Source organism: Vespa velutina, chromosome 13, assembly GCF_912470025.1.
Source record: "Vespa velutina chromosome 13, iVesVel2.1, whole genome shotgun sequence".
NCBI classification, from domain to species: domain Eukaryota; kingdom Metazoa; phylum Arthropoda; class Insecta; order Hymenoptera; family Vespidae; genus Vespa; species Vespa velutina.
Window position 1 is genome coordinate 1761348 of NC_062200.1, and position 19937 is coordinate 1781284.

Below are 19937 nucleotides of genomic sequence, written 5' to 3' on the forward strand. Positions count from 1 at the left end.
GCATAACAGAGTACGCAGTTTTCATTCATCCAAACAGCTTGCTAGACGTGTTCAGACCTGCTCTTGTCTCGTTAATTCCTATCAATCTTCTGGTTTCTCACTTATATTATATATAATATTTTATAAATTTGATTTAATTATTTATTAATTCTATTTAATTTCATATTAGATTTTCAATATATATATACATATATATATATATATATATATATATATATATATATATCTCGAAAGTATGATTTATTTAATCTTACACGTTAGGAACAAATCCGAAAAGAAAACTGTATTTTATTCTCTAAATTTTTGATTTGATTTATAGATAATACAGTTTCAATCATCTAAGTAATTATCTTACAAACTCGCCAGATGGCAGCAAGATCGAAATGTTGATAATGAAGGCAGCATTAATGATAAAAGAAAGATCTGTAATAATTATTTAAATGATAGATGAAACTTTTGATCGTTTTTTATCACACAAAAAAGACAAGAATATTTTAAATGATATTACAAAATTAATATGATAGAAATTTCCGAATAGTTATCGTTGTTTATGCGTAACAAAAGCTGCGATTCGGGTTTTAAGGTTTTAATTCTTCTTGAGGAATTTTTTTTTCTATTGCAAGGGCAATCCAATTGTTCTTCTATTAGAGAAGCAACAGAAAATAGAAAATAAAAGAAACAAAAAAAAAGAAAGAGAGAGAAAGAGAAAACGTTCTCGTTTTCGTACATGATCGGTTACGTATACTCGCGGATCTTGGATTATCAAAGGTTCGCGAAAGGAATCTTTCGTCTGTGAAACAATCATGTATATTAGTGGTGAACTACTAGTTGACGAATGATTGTCACGTATTACGATAAAAGTGACAAAACTATTTACGACATTATCGTGTGGGTTGTGAATTCGAAGTATCGTATAAATCAAATGACGCAATTACGATGATATTTTCTTCTTTTTTACCTTTTTTTTTTTATTTGGTTCTTTTTTTGTTTTGTTTTCTTTTTTTAAGAAGAAGAAGAAGAAGAAAAGAAGAAGAAAAGAAGAAGAAGAAGAAGAAGAAGAATTCTATTACGATAAGAAATAGAAAAATATACGAGATTCATCTTCATCATTCATTATATATCATTCTAAGATATACATAGGTCAATAAATCTTAGATGCATAGATCTATTGAACATGACCCATGAACGTTGTTGGCTGGTATCGTTGGTTCGCATAACTCGCTCACGGAAATGGCGAGTATGTTGTATATTGGCGTGGCGAGGTTACTCTCAGCGATGTCATTGTTAACGCTTGGTAAATGTTACAGGACACGTTGTAGCCTTAAAGAGAGCATTTTCTTGGGTGTGGTTAAGACCCTGTCTTTGTGGTGAGTATAGTATAAAAAGGTGGGGCATGATCGAGTGCCAATGCAGTCACTACTCCTATAAATTCGACGATCTACGTCAGTGAAACTTGTAATGCAGTTCTCGACTTCGTTTGAATCGGACGTGATAGTTAGAAATCGTTGCTTCTTAGAACGTCATTTTGATTGAGTCCGTACATCGGGGAAAGATGATCCAGTATATCGTGAGTAGATTATATTTAACAATTTTATAGGAAGAGAAACAGGAAAAAAAAAAAAGAAAAACAAAAGAAAAAAGAATAAAAGGAAAAGAGAACAAGTTACTTTCTCTCAAAACTAATTGAAAGGTAATTTTAGGTAATATTTTGTGGAATGTTGAGCGTGGTCTTTGGTGCTCCGCAATGGTATGGACCACATCATGCTGGTTATGGTGGTCATGCCGCACCGGCACCGCTTGGTCCCGACGGTCGTGTCGTAGATACTCCTGAAGTAGCCCAATTAAAGGCCGCACATTTGTCAGCTTTAGCCGAGGCAAACGCACGTGCACCAAAAGGACCTGGACCTGTATCCGGACCTTATCCATCCCATGCGGCACCTGCTGGTTACGCGCCGCATTACAGGTTCTCTATTAATTATTTAAAATAACAATTAATTTAATTTTATTTTTAACGAACAACTATCAATTGTCGTTTCATTTATTTCATTATTTTTCTAACAGTGGACCACCGGCACCATTGGGACCCGATGGACGCGTAGTAGACACACCCGAGGTTCAACAAGCTAAGTCAGCACATTTCTCTCTTTACAATGCGGAAGCACAACGTGTACCAGCTGGGCCAGCTGATCCAGTTTCATCTGGTGCCTATGATCCATCCTGGAATAATAATGGTGCTTGGAATCAAGGCTCATGGAATAACGGAAACAATTATTATTGAAAGGATCTTTCTTTTTCTCTCTCACTCTCTCTCATTTTCTGACTTTTTTTTTCTTTCTTTATTTCTTTGATCACGTTCGTTCGACTGCAATCAATTTAAAAGAAGATACTCCGTTCGCGTATCTTTTGAAAGTCTACCTCGAGATAATATTCGACTATTTTATCTACCTCGTACCAAGACTAATCTTAAGAAGAAGATGAAGAAGAAATATATATATATATATATATATATATATATATATATATATGCTCAGTTCGTTCCGACTGGTTTCAAGTATAATTTTCAACTACCTCTTATTATTTATTCGGACGAACGAGTAATATATTTCTTCGATTCATAGATCTCTCTTTCTCTTTCTCTCTCTCTCTCTTTTTCTGTCTATTTCTTTTGCTTTTTTATTTTATCATTTATATTATATTGTCATATTACATTTCGAGCGATCAATTCTATCCAATCTCTTTTATGCGTATGGTGCTATTAAATATATTATATATACATACATATATATATATATATATATATACAAACACATACACGCACACAAATATGTATACATAAAAGTGTTATAAATAATCTAGTTATATCAAGAATTTTCAATCCTCATTATATCAATCGTTATATCAATAATTATGTATCGAACGAGTTCTCATTGCAAGGAAATAATTTTCAAGGTTATTCGAATAATATTGTTTTAAACAAGTTCTTTATTTTTTTTGTTTTTTTATTTTTTTTATTTTTTTTTTTTTTTTTCACTTGTCTTTATATTGCCTTCTTGTTAACGATTCTATTCGATTAGTTTACGTTCATTGACGTGAACAAAAGTAAGTTCTTTGTGGCGAACGTAAATATGCAACATGTGCGAAGGCCGTTTTTTTTATAGATCGTATAAATCGTAGTATATAGATCAACAGTGATCCCGGCACGTGCCGATCGATTAACACGCTCCTGACAAGATTTCGATCGAACTGACAATACGGTAGTGCCATTAATGTCATGTTATTTTTTGATTTATCGTTTTTGATTTATCATTGGATAACGAGTATCACCATCGCCGTTGCATACTTTATTACTATTACCTACGAATAATATGATTTCATGATTTGCCATTTTTTTTTTCCTTCTCTTCTCTCGTTTTATCTTTTCATAATAAGATCACGATATCAATTTTAACGTGCTATTTATTAACGAAGATGTTATTTGATTAGAAAAAATTGTTTTTCTATTATCGAAATATATATCAAACAATATGCACAGAGTTTTATAATTTATAATTGATAATTTGACAAAAATTATATATTCTCTTTTAATTCTTCATTTATATCTTTTGTTCGTTCGTTTAATATTTTATTTACGAATCAAAGTGAACAAGATTGAGATTATCGTAAAATTTTATCCGATATAATAATATTGTAATGAAAATATAACATTAACATATAATTGTTAATATATAGTTTGACAATGTATAAGAGTTTAGAATTTTTCAAAATACTTTATCCAAGTGTTTGATTTGTTTCTTCTTGATTTTTCGTTTTCTTTTTATATATATATATATATATATATATATATATATATATATATATATATATATATACGAATCAGATTAAAAATGAACGTATTAAATGTTAAGTTAAACAATAACTGATAATAATACATATATCGTTGAAGAAATATTTGCGAATAGTTTGACGCAATCAAAATGTACATATTATATTTAAGTATCTATATATGTACATACGTACGTATTGTATGTTACAGTGAGAAGTAACATAAAATTTACGTAGGTTTCGAAAAGGAGTGCAAGCTGTGCCCACTCAAAGCGAGTAGAATTACAAGTTTCCAAAGGCCAGAATATCTCGTTGTTACTCGAGAGAGAAAAAAATATCGAGGTAATAGAACTCTAGATATATAGAGATAATAATAATAATAATAATAATAATAATAATAATAATAATAATATATATATATACATTTATAGATATAGGTGTTGGGGGATAATAAATATTATTATATAACACGACATTATAATATTTTATATTATATGAAATATTATAAAATGTTAGACAATATTTCCATTTTTTTTCTTTTTTTTCGACGTTTGATATTTGTCCAAACCTTTGGCTATTTTATTATATATACAGCCGTTATAAATATATATATATATGGATGTGTTTCTTAAAGAGAAAATTAATTCTCAGGATTAGAAATTGAAAATGATTCAAAATATTAACGTGTTACAATAATAAAAATTTACGATAAGTAACTATATACAATAGTTTGTGATAAGCTTTGATTAGGATCATTTGAGTTTTCTGTCGAACTATTGAGACAAAGATAGATGGATAGAGAGAGAAAAAGAGAAAAACAGAGAGACAGAGAGAGAGAGAGAGAGAGAGAGAGAAAAGACGACGGAAAAATCAGGTACATAATCGTCTCTATCGAATTAACCATCATTCTCTTCTTTCTTTCTAATTAATATCTGTAGAAAAAAAAAAAAATTAACAAATAGAAATCTTATTTATCTTACATAAACAAAGAAATTTCATTATTTTCAAATAGACGAAAACTCGAACGAACACTTCTTTCCTCATGATTTTTATACCTCGAACAAGAGATATACAATAAGATACAACGATTTGAATAACAAAAAAAAAAAAAAATCGATGAACCCCTCTTATGTTTGGAGTTTGCGGGGTGGGAATTTGAAGGAGGAGGGGCGTACATAAAATAGGACAATCGATTGTCGTCGCGTTTGTTTCATCATGAAAAAAAAAAAAAGAAAAGAAAAAAAATATGTACCTTCGACGGAAATTGACGAATTTACAAATAATAACGTAAATAATTCCGAACGAACAACTTATGGGTGTTATTTCCTAAAAAGAAAAAAAAAAAAAAATAAGAGATCATTTCAAAATTGATATCGCAATAATTTTGTTAATTGAAATAGAAATTCTATAGAGGGTGATTGAAAAGTTCTTGGATCGTTTTAAAAATCGATTAAATCTCTTCAGTTAACGATTCTATTTCTTCAGATTGTTATTATCACAAAGCCTAAGAGAACTTTCGATCCAATCGTTACTACTTCGTTATCTTAAATCTAACAAAGAACAAAAAAGGAAAGAGAGAGAGATAGAGAGAGAGAGATAGAGAGAGAGAGAGAGAGAGAGAGAGAGAGAGGGAGAGAGAAAGAAAGAGAAAGATAGACAGACAGATATAGACGGATGTAGATAGAAATAGAGATAGAGATGACACATTCTAAATTTAACTAACTTAATATAGATTATTGGACGCTCTCTACACGTTCGTAATTTAATAATAATTATTCTCGCGACGAGATAACATTGCAAGCGCGTGGGCTCGTGCTTTCATGTGAGCAGCACGAGCTCTCGCAACTTCCGGAGTGTCGATGACACGTCCATCAGGTCCAATGGGTGCAGGTGGTCCTCGATATCCTACCGGGGATACAGTTGGATAATTAACTCGAACAGGTGCCAGGTATACTAGATTTCTACGGCCATCGTAAACGTCCAATCGGTATTGCGCCGTTGCTGCGGAAGCCGCAGCTGCGGCCAGTCTTGAGGTTGTTCGTGCATGTGCAGCTAAATGTGCAGCTTTTGCCTTAGCCACCTTGTTGTTGTTGTTGTTGTTGTTGTTGTCGTTGGTGGTGATCGTTTGTTTTTTGTTTGTTTGTTTTGTTTTGTTTTGTTTTGTAATAAACAGAACAATAATTATTGACAATTATTAAATAGTGACGATTATTTCTAATGGGTTTATCGATAATGTCAATTATAAGTATTTAATATGAAAGATTGTTTTATCGAAATTCAAGGTCATGCAAGGTCATCAGTGGATCGTACTCTTTTTCTTTTTTTCTTTTTTTTTTTTTTTTAAATCAACATACGCATATCGATAACTTCAGGAATTTTTTCTTTCAGAAATGATGACTTTTAATTTGTCGATTAGATATACTTCGACGTTACTTTATCGCGCTTGAAAATATTCCGGACAATATGAAAATATTTCGTAATAATAATCTCGTTCTTTTTTTTGTATTTTTTTTTTCTTTTATTTTTTTTTTTTTTTTTAATTTTTTTACCTCAGGAGTGTCAAGAACACGGCCATCGGGCGATAGCGGAGCAATCGAACGCGTTCTCGTGTTAGTTTTCATTGTCATCGTTGGTGACATCATTGGTGACATAATAGGTGACATCATTGTAGGTCTCACCATCCTCTCGTTATAATCGTTTCTTTCAATTTCTCTTATTCTCGACAAAGCTTCCGCGTGTGCCGCCATGTGTGCGTTACGTGCTCGTAGAACCTCCGCGGTTTCTAATACCCTACCATCTTTCGATAGGGGTGCCGGTGGTCCACGATATTCGTATATGGGTTCCAATATGTACTTAGCCTCGGTGCTCGCCATTACGAGGAGCACAGACAGTACTATCTGGAACAAAAGTCACCCGATCATTCCTAATTATGGTTGCTGCGTCTAGTTCTTGAATGCACTTCACTATGACGTTTTTCCCCGAAAACTTTTAGAAGAAGAAGAAGCAAAAAAAAAAGAAGAACAATAGATAGATAAAAAAAAAAAAGAAAAAGAAAAATAGAGATGAATGGACGAATAAAAAATATATATATATATATATATATATATATATATATATGTGAAGAAAGAAAAGATAGAAGGAAAAGAAACTCCTTAATATCAGTCCGAATGATCAAAACGTTGAAAAACTTTCTTCTCGACGATATCTTCGTATATATATTTTCCCCTAGGATTTTCGAATTCACTTTTTGTTTTTTGTTTTGGTTTTTTGTATCTTTTTTTTTTTTTTTTTTTTTTTTTTTTTTTTTAAATTTCGGATCACTTACAAGCAATATCATCTCGTTGTGATGCTGGGACACACCACCGGCAACAAAACGGACGTCTTAGAAGGGAGTGCGCCAAGGCGATCAATCGATCACGCTTTTATAGGATCTTGCGCCACCCTAAGAACATTCCCGCTTGGTCTCTGTTAGCGCTTAGGAAGAACAAAGAAGGTTCCTATTAATATGATCATGTCGATACTGGATTATATTATTTGACCGTGACCAATCTACAGGATTATCCTGGATTTATAATTTTCTTTATTTCTTTTTTTTTTTTACACTCGAAACGTGATTAATTCTTCGAAAATAATTGATTTGTTTTTCTTTTTTTTAATGATAAGTAAACGTTTCTCGATTTTTTTTTAATAATATTTTATTAGGGTGCGTAGAATCTAAAAAAAGAAAAAAAAAAAAAAATGTCTTATCTATTTTCTATCCCCTTGCTGCATTGATCTGTCTGAGATATAATTAAGAAAGAATAAAAAAAATCCTTGAACATTACTATTATCATCGTTTGCGGTGAAACGTGGGATATTTGCAACAATGATCCTTGTAAAAACATCCGAGAGATTTGATTCCAACTCGTTGGGTGATAGTAATCCTATCGAAAAATATCTTCGTAGAAAAAGTCATAGGCGATCTTGTTTAATATCTTTTTAGATCTTTAATTTAATTCAAAACTTTTTTTTTTTTTTATCACATTCAAAATAAAAGTCAAAATATCATTGAGGAAAATCATTATTATTGATTTTTCTCGATCTTTATCGAAATTAATTCATTTCAATGTCTTTAAGAATTATTTCAAATTAATTTGAAATCACAATTATTATGATCGATGGAAAAAATTTGTTTGATTGAAAATAAAATTAATTTCAATATTATCAATAATTTCTCTCTCTCTCTCTCTCTCTCTCTCTCTTTTTTAATTAATTAATATGTATATATATATGTATATATATATATGTAATATTGATTTTATTATTTATATATAATATGATACGACATAATCAATAAATCAAATGATATTAATTAATTAATTATACAAAGTATTTTCTAAGATTGATAAATTCGATCATCGCGATCATGTCAATAGTCGTTTAATTGTCATTCTTTTTATATTGGATCAAAATGAGATCCTTTTTTTTTTGGCCGTCAAAGGACAAAGATTTTTCTTTTCCTTCTCCTCCTCTTCTTCTTCTTCTTCTTCTTCTTCTTCTTCTTCTTCCCACACGCAATGATGTCAACTTTATCGCACGATGTAAACCGCAAAGTAGCGGTGCAATCAATCGTGCCCCGTTGTAACGAAACTTTTCTTTGTGGTTTATCGAACATGGCCGATTCACGGACGACTAGCTTGGATCATAGATCCACCTTAGGTCCTTTCAAGGTGTTCCTCTTTCTACCACAATTTGCCGATCTCATATAAATCGCAACTCGTTGATTAGAGGACCTTCTGCGATATTGAAATTAAGAGAAGTTAACCCTTTAACTTTCGAACTTAAATTTTAATTTATTTTATTGTATTATAAAGGATCCATAAAGGTGGATATATAAATACTATGACAATGCGAAAAAACGAAGTTGACACTTTATTTACTTAAATGAAAGATAGATAGACATATAGATAGATAGATAGATAGATAGATAAATGGAAGTTATTGCGCAAAATTTTAGTTAGAGTTTATCTGTTATAGTGATCAAGATTCCGGACAACAGCTTGTCAGTCAATTCGAAATGATTTAACTGCTATTTGGTTCAATCGGCCGTGAAAATATTTCGAATAGATCGTATTACCATCGATAGGAAATAATTCATTTTGACGTATCAAATGTCAGATATATTTATTTTGTTAATTGTCAATTAATATATATATATATATATATATATATCTTCGTTAAAATTCGATGGATATATGTATTTATCTATCGGGTTTCGTCATTTTTTATTATGACATTTTTCATAAGTGGATAATTAAAAGAGTCTTTGTTATCTTATAAATTATATATATATATATATATATATATATATATATATATATATACATATATATAATTAATAATAATAATAAAAGATAGAAATTACACGTAATCATCGTGTTTATTATCGAATTTACAAAAATTGCATCAGGCTCAAGGTCGTTTCTACGAATATGAAATTTCGTTAGACGTTAAAAAGGAAAGAGTCATGCAGGCGGCCCTGGAATAACGTTCCTATTAACTAGATCGCAAAAATCATTTTTACGAACGTCATAGTATTGAATTCGCTACGATCCACGAGCGAATCGAATGTAGGTTGACCTGTGGTTTATGTGTAAAACTTAAATAAAAAAAATTTCGATTTTTTAATATCTTACGTCGGTCAAATACATACACGTGCGCACGTATGCGTATGTGAATTTTAACGTAGAGGACGTATGATTTACTCGTTTTATTCCGTTTCGATCATTCGATTTTTTTTAATCGTATTTACAAAACTAATTAATACGAAATAAGAGAGAGAGAGAGAGAGAGAGAGAGAGAGAGAGAGAGAGAGAGGATTAATTTTTTTTGTAAAAGTCTTCCAACAGTCTTTATTCTATCACATTTCAAAAAGAGTATCGGTAGAATACAAAAAAAAAAAAAAAAGAGAAAGAAGAAAAAAGGAAACGAACAAAAGAAGAAAAAAAGAAAGGAACAAATAAATTTGATCGCTTAAAATGAGATTTCGAATGTCCGACGAATAGAATCGTGAATTTTTTTTATGTTTTCTTTTTTGTTTTGTTTTTTTTTTGTTTTTTTTTTGTTTAATGCTTTTTTCTTTTCCTTTCTTTCCTTTATAGATCTAAATTATTCAGATACGTATTATTTACAAATGATTTGCATATGATAATAATTGTGATCGTGCGTGATCAATAAGATCCTGACACGTACTGCGGCGATTGATAATTATTATGTGATTGATATCCTTGGCCAGGTTGGAAGGATTTAGAAAAAGGTCCTTGCTGTGGCGCGAAGGATTGTGCCGATGATCCACTTGTATAAGAGGGACCAAATTGCGAACCTGCCGAATTGTAATTTATCGGAGATGGTCCATCAGCCTGAGTTTCGGGATAAGCTGCAAAAGAAAAAAGGGAAGAAAAAAAGAAAAGGAAGAAAAAGAAACGTGAAAAATAACATTGAGAGTTAGTCAATAGTTTAGACGTTAGAAATATATGAATCCTTTTTCTTTTTCTTTTTTTTTTTTTTTTTTTTTTTTTTTTTTTTTTTTTTTATCTAAATAAATGAAACTAAACAGAGACATTATTTTCCATTGATCAAAATTAATAATAGTAATAATATTTATGATTTTCTCATTGTCTCGCGTTTAAAGAGAAATAAAAAGGGGAAGAAAATGTGATCTAGTTAAATCGATGATATCACTGGTTAGAAACGCGAACTTATATTTATTATTTAATTGCGGTGTTCGACGATCTAACGGTACTGTCAAAGCATCTGACCTTTATTGCAATTAACTATTGAATCGCGAGAGTCTCATATAGATCTCCGTCTTATCCTATTCTTTTGTTATATTTCTTATTAAATTCATTAATGATACTTGACGGATCTTTGAAAATTATCAGTTTTTCAGATTATCCTGTGAAAATCGAAAATTTTCATTTTAACTAAGAAACCGATTATATCTCGGAGTATTCAAGCAAAAGTTATTCTATTCATTGTACTATTTTTTAAAAAATAATGCAATGTTCGTGTAAATTATTTATTGTAAATTAATTAACAGGTTGTTCATTGGATTGTTCATGCTCTTTAAATCCGATCGATTTGGAACTTGACATAAGGAGAGAAAGAGAGATATAAAGAGAAATAGATGGATAGAGATTTACTTGTTAAGAGAGCTGAACAATAAGAGATTATCTCAAGCAAAGAACCGGTTTGTTCTCTTGAGTCTTACTAGAATCATTTTTGAACTCGATCAATCCTAAAGAAAGTGAAAACTTTATCATTTATCAAAACTTGCTGATCCGATGTAGTAGTTAAAAAATTTCCAATTACTTTTTTCTTGCTTTTCTTTTTTTTTTTTTTTTTCTTTTTGTTTTCTGTCCAAATTCTAAACAACAAATCATCGACAAAATTTGTCTTTTTATTTATCCTAACGTTATTTAATTTTTAATAATGATATCAAGTTCTTTTCGTACGTGATATGGTAAATTTGAAAAGATTAGAAATATTTAGGATTGACGATATAGCTTACGTACGTAAGTTGTCGGTTGGGTTGGTAGAAGCGCGACTCACCTTGACCTTGAGGTCCAGGAAACTTCCTAGCAGCGGCGGCACTGTACTTGTAGGCCCTGGCCTCGGCATCGGCGAGTTCGGCGAGTCTGGCTGCCTTGAGGGCAGCGACCTCGGGCGTATCCAAAACGGTCCCGTCCTCGGCAAGAGGAGCAGGAATGAAAGTAGCTTTTGCAGGTGGACCAAAGTTATTATTCTTTTGATTAATGAAATTTGGCCGTGGTTGTTTTTCGTATTGCGTCGTTTGTTGATAAGTAGGAGGATTAACGGGATGTACAGCAGGATGATTATATTGAGATTGTAAAGGTGGTAAAGGATTGTTTTGATAAGGAAAGGGTTGTTGTTGTTGTTGTTGTTGTTGGAAAGTTGGTTGAGGTTGTTGATAAGCTGGTTGAGGTTGTTGATAAGCTGGTTGAGGTTGTTGATAAGCTGCTTGATAATTTTGTTGTCTGTATAAGGGTGGAGACGTTTGTTGAACGTTCGAAGGATAATTATTGTATGATTGCGACAAGGTTGCTCTAGGATTTGAAGAATCGTCGAAGGTTGCCTTTTGATTCTTGCTCTCTTCGACGGCTCTTGCAGCCGCTTTAGCAAATTCGGCAAAGTGTGCAGCCTTAGCTTGTGCTACCTCGGGTGTATCGATAACGTTACCATCTTGTCCAACTGGTGCGGGTGGTGGAAATCTTGTTGGAGATCGTTGGGTTTCTAATTGTGGCTCGCCATAAAATGAGGGTGAATCGGGGGCGATATAACCGGCCCTGGTACTCGCGATCATAGCGATCAGTAAGAGTATCTGAAATGAAGTATCTATCAAGTATGTAACTCGAGTAGTAGTAGATTTCGAGGTGGCACCATCGAGAATGACTTTCTCGTGAACGTAAACGACCCGAATCTATATATCGATTTAACCTTTCACTTTCCTTTGTTCCTGGGTAGACGGCCATGAGTTGGCTAACGATAGGTCGCTTCTTAAGGCATCGAAAATACTTACCGAGACTTGCATGACGACCTGTTGTAAGTGGTGAGTGGGGGTTGTGAGGAACGGGGTTCTTCCTTTTTCCCTTTTTCTTCCTTCCTTTCTTATTTTTTTCTTCTCTTTCAAAGCGCTGCTGGTTTAACCAGTACTCGCTTGTAATTCTACTACTACTGTTGCTGCTATTGCTGTTGTTGTTGCTGCTGCTGCTGCTGCTGCCGCTGCCGCTGCCGCTGCCGCTGCTGCTGCTGCTGCTGCTGCTGCTGCTCCTCCTCCTGCTCCTATCACATATACACCTCCTTCGTTCCTCGGTTCACCGTTTTGTGTTCCTGGAGAATGGTCGGACGGTATCATTTATAGCTCGAGATCAACCGCCCCCTCTCGGACAAAAGTAATCTACCTGGAGGGAGTCAAAGGTGATCGGGCTAACCCACCGCTCCTTCCAGGGAACTTTGAATCAGGCGTGAGATGGAAAAAGGGATAGTATTATTACTTGCTTCCTCGATGCACCACCTTTTGCTAACTGCCCTTGACATTTAAATGGAGTTCTTGATCTTTCAATGGAAATTTGATATTTCATTTTATTATACCACAAAGTAAACCCTTTTGTTGTTACTCGATAGAAATTAATGATAAGATTGCAAACACGATAGTATAACATAATATTATCATCGCGATCATAATAATCATGATTATTTTCTTTCGTCGAATCATTCCGTTGTTTTTCCTTTGTCTTCTTTTTTGTTTCTTTTCTTTTCATTTCTTTTTTTTTTATTAACACCAAAATGATCTTATTCAATTTGCATTCAGATCAGATTTTGATTACGAACGACGCATCAATTACTTTTTTTTTTTCTCTCTTTGTACGAGCGATTACTAACTTACGAATGAATATTTAACACATTCGATCAATCGAGAAGAATAGAAATTTTGAAAATAATATTTAAATCGTGACCGACCGCGCCCCCTGTCATTGGTCCAGCCATTAGGAACGGTCATTAATTTATTAGCACGACAAGCGTGGATCGTTGCTGCCGCTGTATGTCGGTTCGATCGAAATGATCTATCAATGATAATTGCTTTCCCTTAGACCGGGTATTGTAAGTTGGCACAACCTGTCGACAAATGGTTCTTGACACTGTGAAAAGCCATGGCTACCGTGCCCCTATATCCAATGGCCCGTGACATAGAGCAAATCAAATCGTGTAAGAAATAAAAGAACGGGAAAGTACTTTTACTTGTTTGCTTTCTTGCTTGCTTGCTTGCTTGCTTGCTTGGTTGCTTACATTATGACTACGTCACGGAAGATTTTCATTGTCCTATTTAGTTGATATCATCGTGGACTTGTATAATCAAAGCTTTGCTATGAACTTAATCAATGAGTTATGTCATATCTCGAAACGAATCGTAGTCGTTCTTTCTCTCTCTCTCTCTCTCTCTCTTTCTCTCTCTTTCTTTTTTTTTTTCTATTCCTTTTTTCTTCTTTTTTATACGTGATCTTACATCACGTATGAATCGATTGATCGATCGGATTTTTATTCGACGTTGTGAAAGGTGAATCATATTTTTCCTTTTGTTTATCCACGAAACTCTATCAAAAGACAAACTTTTACAAATTTAATGTATATTTTTTAATCAAGGACGTAATACGCGTAACGCTGAAATAGATTTAAGAAAAAAGATACCTTTCTATATTATTCCTCTTGTCGTTGTCTTTATTGTGCAATAAGAACTATTGTAAAATAATTTTTGAGATAGTTATTTAAGGTTATGAGACGATTCGTAATGACAAATGAAACGATTGTTATCAAAGATTTGGAAGAAAAAAAGAAAAAAAGAAAAAAATTACAATATCATACGATTCGATTATTGAATGAACTAATAACGCTTGTCGTCTGATTAATTTTTTGAAGAGAGAGAGAGAGAGAGAGAGAGAAAAAAGAAATTATTTTACTACTATTCTATACAAGGATAGAAATTTGAAAGTATTAGATGGTAAAGATTGAAACATAATCGGGTATGACAATAATGAACCAATATTATTTATTAAAATGATTAGAAAAATGTATTAGATAATTTTCTAACCATCTTAAAGATACATCAAGGAACGAAGATTAAAAAGAAAAAAAAAAAAAAAAAAAAGGAAGAAGAAAAATCTCGTACGAGAAGAAAGTTTGTAACGAGTGAAAAATTTTATGAAGAATTGTCATTTATTTACATTAATATGGTAAGAAGATTGAGCAAGGAAATCGCGGTCGGACATAAAATCGGCATACATTTGTAAGAAAAAAAAAATAAAAAAAAAACAAAAAAAAAAATAAGAAAGAAAGAAAGAAAAAAGAGAGAGAGAGAGAAGAAAAAGAAAGAAAAAAAAAAAAGAAAAGATCCACAAGAGATTTGTCTCAATGATATTTCGCGTATAAAAGAGGCGAGGATACGACTAACGGAAGATCAGCGGATGTCGCTTTGACAGCCTCCTGAGCCAATCCCAGCCTTTCGTTGATTTGTGCGGCAGCATGTTCGGCCTTGGCAATGACAACTTCCGGTGTATCAACGACACGTCCATCGGCACCAATTGGTGCACCTGGGGTTAATTTAGTTGCCGTTAATGATAATGCCGGACTAAGAAGAGGTGCGACAAGAGGAGCACCGTATGTCGCTGGTACGAGAACTTCAGTAGATTTAACAGCTTCGTTGGCAAGATTGATCCTTTCGTTGACATGAGCTGCCGCATGTTCCGCTTTCGCCAGAGCTACTTCAGGAGTATCAACTACTCGTCCGTCCAATCCGATTGGCGCACCGGGTAATAATCTTGCATAAGCAAGTGGGGCTGAATTCAATATAACTCCAGGATGACCAATGGCAACGGCCAATATGGCGGTAAATACGATCTAAAATAAATGATTCCAATTGTAGATTGATAATATTTAGATTGATATAAAAGAATTGGATTGGAATTTTTTGATTTGGGATAAAAAAGGTAATGATAAAACGAAAAGGGAAACGATCGATCTGTTCTTTCTTTTTTTCATTTGCGCCCTTCTAAATAATAATAACGCTTGAATAATAATACTCACGAGAAATTTCATGATGAAACTCAAAGAGGGAGATATTATAATTGGATTATGTTGGTTCCTTAGCGCTGCCGTAGTGAACAGTACTCGCCAAAGTACCTACGTATTGTGTTGTTCATCTACCTTCGTTACACGGTTTTATATACCCCTTTGGGAAAAAGTCTCCCGCAAGGCATCCCAACCAGAAAAACCTGGGGCACACGTTTACGTTATTGCGGAGGGAACGACGATATACAGGAAACGCATTGCCCTGTTCAATAAAATTTGATACGTATGACATTGACATTTCTCCTCGTCTCACGTCTACTACACCTAAGAACGAATTTGATCTCGCCTTTTTTCTTTTTTATTCTTCGTTTTTTTATTATTATTATTATTATCATCATCATCATTATTATTATTATTATTATTATTATTATTATTATTCTTAGCCTTATAACGTCGAAATTCTCCACGCATTCCGATCGAAAAAACAGAGAGAGAGAGAGAGAGAGAGAGAGAGAGATAGAAAAAGAGATGAAGAAACTTGTCACGTGGAATCGAAATTAGAGATCAAAATTTCGAGGTTATCCGTTACATTTTTTTTCTTCCTTCCTTTCTTTCTTTTTCTTTTCTTTTCTTTTTTTTTTTTTTTTTTTTTTTTTCTCAACATCGACCGAATTACATCATTCGATTTGGAACGATCGAAAAAGATTCTCGATTATTCGTTTTTGTCACGAAATAATCGCGTAATTCGACCAATTGTTTTCTTTTTTCCTTTTTGTCGATGTTGTCGAGAATAAATGAATTTTTTTTTTTACTATATAATCCGACGTAACGTTGTCCATTCGATCTGTTTTAAATTAAAAGGAGTTCACAATTGGATTTCTATTATTTTCATTTACATAGTTCACGTTTAAATTACGCATTATGGATCTGTGAGAAAGAAGATCATTATGGTTTTTTAATTCTAGTTTTCAGTAGGGTGTATAATATTTAAAGGAGAAAAAAAAAAAAAGAAAAAAGAAAAAATTTTTTTTAATCTTAAAAATTATTAAAAAAATTTCCTTTTCTACGTAAATAATTCGTCGAATCGTTTTATTTGATCTCGTTATGATTCGTTTAGAAGCATAACTCTTTCGAAAGTAATTTGGATTTTTGAAATAAATATCTCCGTTTACGATTTGAAATAAAAGAAGAATAATATGTATATGTAGATTTAAAAAAGAAAAAGAAAGAAACTATTTATTTGAAAGGTTGATATCCTACTTGTTCTCGTTAGAACCTTGACGTTCATGCCAGTGTCTCATCCAATAACCGTAGAAATGAAAACGGGATCGTGTGTCTTCTCCGGCCTTGAGAGAGAGAGAGAGAGAGAGAGAGAGAGAAAGAGAAAACTTCACGACTAAGAAATTTTTCCTTAACGTTCATCCGCAAACTATAACACCACAGTTGTACCATGCTCAATTTACAAGAAGCTTACCTTGCTTAGGAGATATGGAAAGAGATTGCACGTTAACTGGATAAAACATTATAATCGATTTAGATCTTTCATTGATCTTTTCTATGGTAAAACTGATCGATCTAAAGAAAAAAAAAAAAAAAAAAAAAAATAGAAAAAAAAAATAGAAAAAAAAAAGCATAAGAAACTTTTTAAGAAAAACTTTTATTTTCGATTAATCCCTTTTATTTACTTTAATTTCATGAAACATCGTAATTCTCTGATAGTAGCGACGAAAGAAAGAAATAAAAAAAAAAAAAAAAAAAATATACAAGATGATACAAATATTGACGTTATGATATCTCGAGTTGAAGAACCTTGAGGATCGACGCATTAGGGCAAAGCAAGATGTTATATATCTCCGGTTGAGTATGGGGAGACAAGAAAAGAAAAAGAAAAAAAAAAACAAAAAGAAAAAGAAGAAAAAATAACTTATCGCTAGCGTTTCAAACTTCGAAGCCGGATTTCAAAGTAAAAGTAAAAATAAAGAAAGAAAAAGACGAGTACTTGTTATTGTTCGAGTCCTTGGTATCGTACTCCATCGTACCGACCAGTTTCTTCTTTGCTCTTCTTCTCTCTTACGTCTTTTATATTCTTCCATGTTTCTTTTTCTTTTTTTTGTTTTTTCCTTTTATCTTCAATTTTTTTCCCCTTTTCCTTTCGATATTATTTCGCATCGTACATAAGAATTTTTATACGCGAATAAAGAATCAATGCCAAAAGGAAATATTTATATAAAAAAAAAAAAAAAAAAAAAGAAAAAAAAAAGCAACGCAAAAGTGAATATTTGTTACAGGGGTGTGGTATTTCGTTTATTAGTTTTTGCCTGCATATATAAATTCTTTCGGCGAGTTGCACGTTTCGTTAATATAGTTTTTGACGTTGAGGACTCGTTGTATGTACTACACACATACGATCGAATCAGAATGACGAGAGGAATATTATTAGTAAGTTAAGAAAATTTTTTCTTGAAAATTTTCTAATTCTAATATATATCTATATATAGAATTTCTATTATATTTCTTCTAATATATATATATATTTCTTTTTTTCAGTTATCATGTTTATTGTATTGTCTGATATTAAAGAGTTCTGGTAGTCCAATAATGAACGTACTTCTTGGCTATCAGGATAGTTTAGGTCGTTATAGCTTTGGTTATAGTACACTTGACTCGGCGAGATCAGAGATCAAAACTGTAAATGGTGTAATACATGGTGCATACAGTTACGTCGATGACAACGGTGTAATACAAAGTACCGAGTACATTGCCGACGACGATGGTTTTCGTGTAGTAGCTACAAATCTTCCACAGTTACAGACAATTCCAAATGAAGATACAGCTGAGGTATCGGTTGTTGCTAGTAAAGCTCATTTGGAAGATTTTATAATCGCCGAAAAAATGGCCAAAGATATTGAAAACGAGAAGGAACGTACGAATGTATCGGTAAAGATCATTTGAAAGAAATCTTTTTTTTTCTTTTTTAAATTAACAATGTACAATAATCGATAAGGATTTAGGATTAGAATAAAGGATAAAGATTTTTAAATCACTTTTAAATAATTTGCATGTACGTGGAGAAGGGTATGAAAATTTTCTCGTAAAAAACGTTACGAGAAAATTTTCTTCATTTAATATCGATTACCCTTGGAAATTGATTTAATTGTCGGATTCTGAATTAACGTCCATTTTTCCTTTTCTTTTTTTTTTTTTTTTTTTTTTTTTTTTTTTTTTATATGTAAATTAGGAATCAAAGAAAACCGTAAAGATTACGTCGTCGATCAATGACAAATCTACTGGATCTATTGCGATCGATCAACTTCCTGTTCCCGTATTTGGAATCTCTTATGGCGATCAAGTGTTCGTGCCAATGGGAAAAAACTAGTCGGATTGACGAGGTTACGTCGCATTATACTTCTTTTTTTTTTTTTTTTTTTTAGTTTTTAATCATCATAATACATAATTTTTCTACGTATTATCATAAATTCTCCGAATGGAATAGATTTAATTAACATACGAGATAATCAATCGGACCTTGGCGTGTCGTCCAAATGATTGACTTCGGTCAAGGATTGATATCAAGGATAAGAGTCAAAAAAAAAAAACAAAAAAATTCCGAAGAAAGAAAAATGAGGGAAGAACAGAAATAATACGAACATACGTACCTTCACTTCATCGGTTCACTTTCGATGCTCGTTTCAAGATCATTCCGGATGAAAATTCCGGGTGCGATGATCGTTCAAGGTCATCCGACGTATAATTCTTCGCTTAACGTTTAACTCACTTCTGTTCGGACGCGTTCTTTCCTTTTCTTTTTTTTTTTTTCTTTTTTCTTTTTATTTAAGAAGCGCTCGAATTTATTACTTTTATTATTATTATTATTATTATTATTATTATTATTATTATTATTATTATCATCATCATCATCATCATGAGGGAGCTTTCATGAAATCTATTTTTTTTCTTTTATTTTCTATTTTCTTTTTTTTTTTTTTCTTTTCTTTATAGGTTCGTCAAAGAAAGAAAAAAATGCAGGCGTCAAATGTACCTGTAGAAAAGGAACAATTCTAAAAAAGAATGATCGGCAATAATACTACGAAGAAGAAAATTTCTTAAGGATAAAATTAATAAGAGATGATATAGCTTATTATTTTTTAAATCCTTCGATGCATCTTCCAATGCAATTTTCCTTTTGTTTATTATAGATATCTAATAATTAAATTTTGTTCACTTTTATATTATGTTACGTACGATGTAACATAATCGATGAGATATGGTATATAATAATTTCTTCTTCGGTATTTACGTATGATACACTATAATAATAATAATAATAATAATAATAATAATAATAATAATAATAATAATAATAATAATAATAATAATAATAAATAGAAAAAAAGAAAAGGTTGTACGATTAAACGAAAACAAAAAAAAAAAAAAAAGAAAAAAAAGAACAAAAACGAAGGAAAAAAATTAATCTTCTCTTCCTTAACGAAATT

At 32.0% G+C, this 19937-nt stretch overlaps 3 protein-coding genes across 3 annotated transcripts; 2 read left to right on the top strand and 1 right to left on the bottom strand.

Moving 5' to 3' along the window:
- The first annotated feature begins 454 nt into the window (after positions 1 to 454).
- On the top strand, positions 455 to 3542 carry LOC124953720 (pupal cuticle protein-like). The gene is made up of 4 exons (XM_047505531.1): positions 455 to 1237; positions 1308 to 1567; positions 1701 to 1963; positions 2062 to 3542. The coding sequence occupies exons 2-4, from the start codon at positions 1553 to 1555 to the stop codon at positions 2276 to 2278; spliced, it is 495 nt and encodes a 164-aa protein (XP_047361487.1). The 5' UTR covers positions 455 to 1237; positions 1308 to 1552; the 3' UTR covers positions 2279 to 3542.
- Positions 3543 to 4264: 722 nt separating this feature from the next.
- LOC124953869 lies at positions 4265 to 16997 on the bottom strand. Its single transcript, XM_047505871.1, has 7 exons — positions 15460 to 16997; positions 14791 to 15273; positions 11413 to 12301; positions 10048 to 10237; positions 9258 to 9285; positions 6372 to 6719; positions 4265 to 5902 (listed from the first exon to the last, which is right to left on the bottom strand). Exons 1-7 carry the CDS (start codon positions 15469 to 15471, stop codon positions 5585 to 5587), a joined length of 2268 nt encoding a protein of 755 aa, XP_047361827.1. The 5' UTR covers positions 15472 to 16997; the 3' UTR covers positions 4265 to 5584.
- Positions 16998 to 17862: 865 nt separating this feature from the next.
- Positions 17863 to 18463, top strand: LOC124953870 (cuticle protein 7-like). Its single transcript, XM_047505872.1, has 2 exons — positions 17863 to 17883; positions 17992 to 18463. The coding sequence occupies exons 1-2, from the start codon at positions 17863 to 17865 to the stop codon at positions 18394 to 18396; spliced, it is 426 nt and encodes a 141-aa protein (XP_047361828.1). The 3' UTR covers positions 18397 to 18463.
- Positions 18464 to 19937: the final 1474 nt, after the last annotated feature.

What these genes read in the sequence shown, in the direction of transcription:
- LOC124953720 (XM_047505531.1), top strand. An exon ending in GGTTACGCGCCGCATTACAG is followed by an intron (nt 1,964 to 2,061) that starts GTTCTCTATTAA and finishes TTTTTCTAACAG; the next exon opens with TGGACCACCGGCACCATTGG.
- LOC124953869 (XM_047505871.1), bottom strand. An exon ending in CTCTTTTATACGCGAAATAT is followed by an intron (nt 12,302 to 14,790) that starts CATTGAGACAAA and finishes ATCGATATATAG; the next exon opens with ATTCGGGTCGTTTACGTTCA. An exon ending in GTGTTCTTGACACTCCTGAG is followed by an intron (nt 5,903 to 6,371) that starts GTAAAAAAATTA and finishes AACAACAACAAG; the next exon opens with GTGGCTAAGGCAAAAGCTGC.
- LOC124953870 (XM_047505872.1), top strand. Translation starts at nt 17,863, where the DNA reads ATGACGAGAGGAATATTATTA. An exon ending in TGACGAGAGGAATATTATTA is followed by an intron (nt 17,884 to 17,991) that starts GTAAGTTAAGAA and finishes TCTTTTTTTCAG; the next exon opens with TTATCATGTTTATTGTATTG.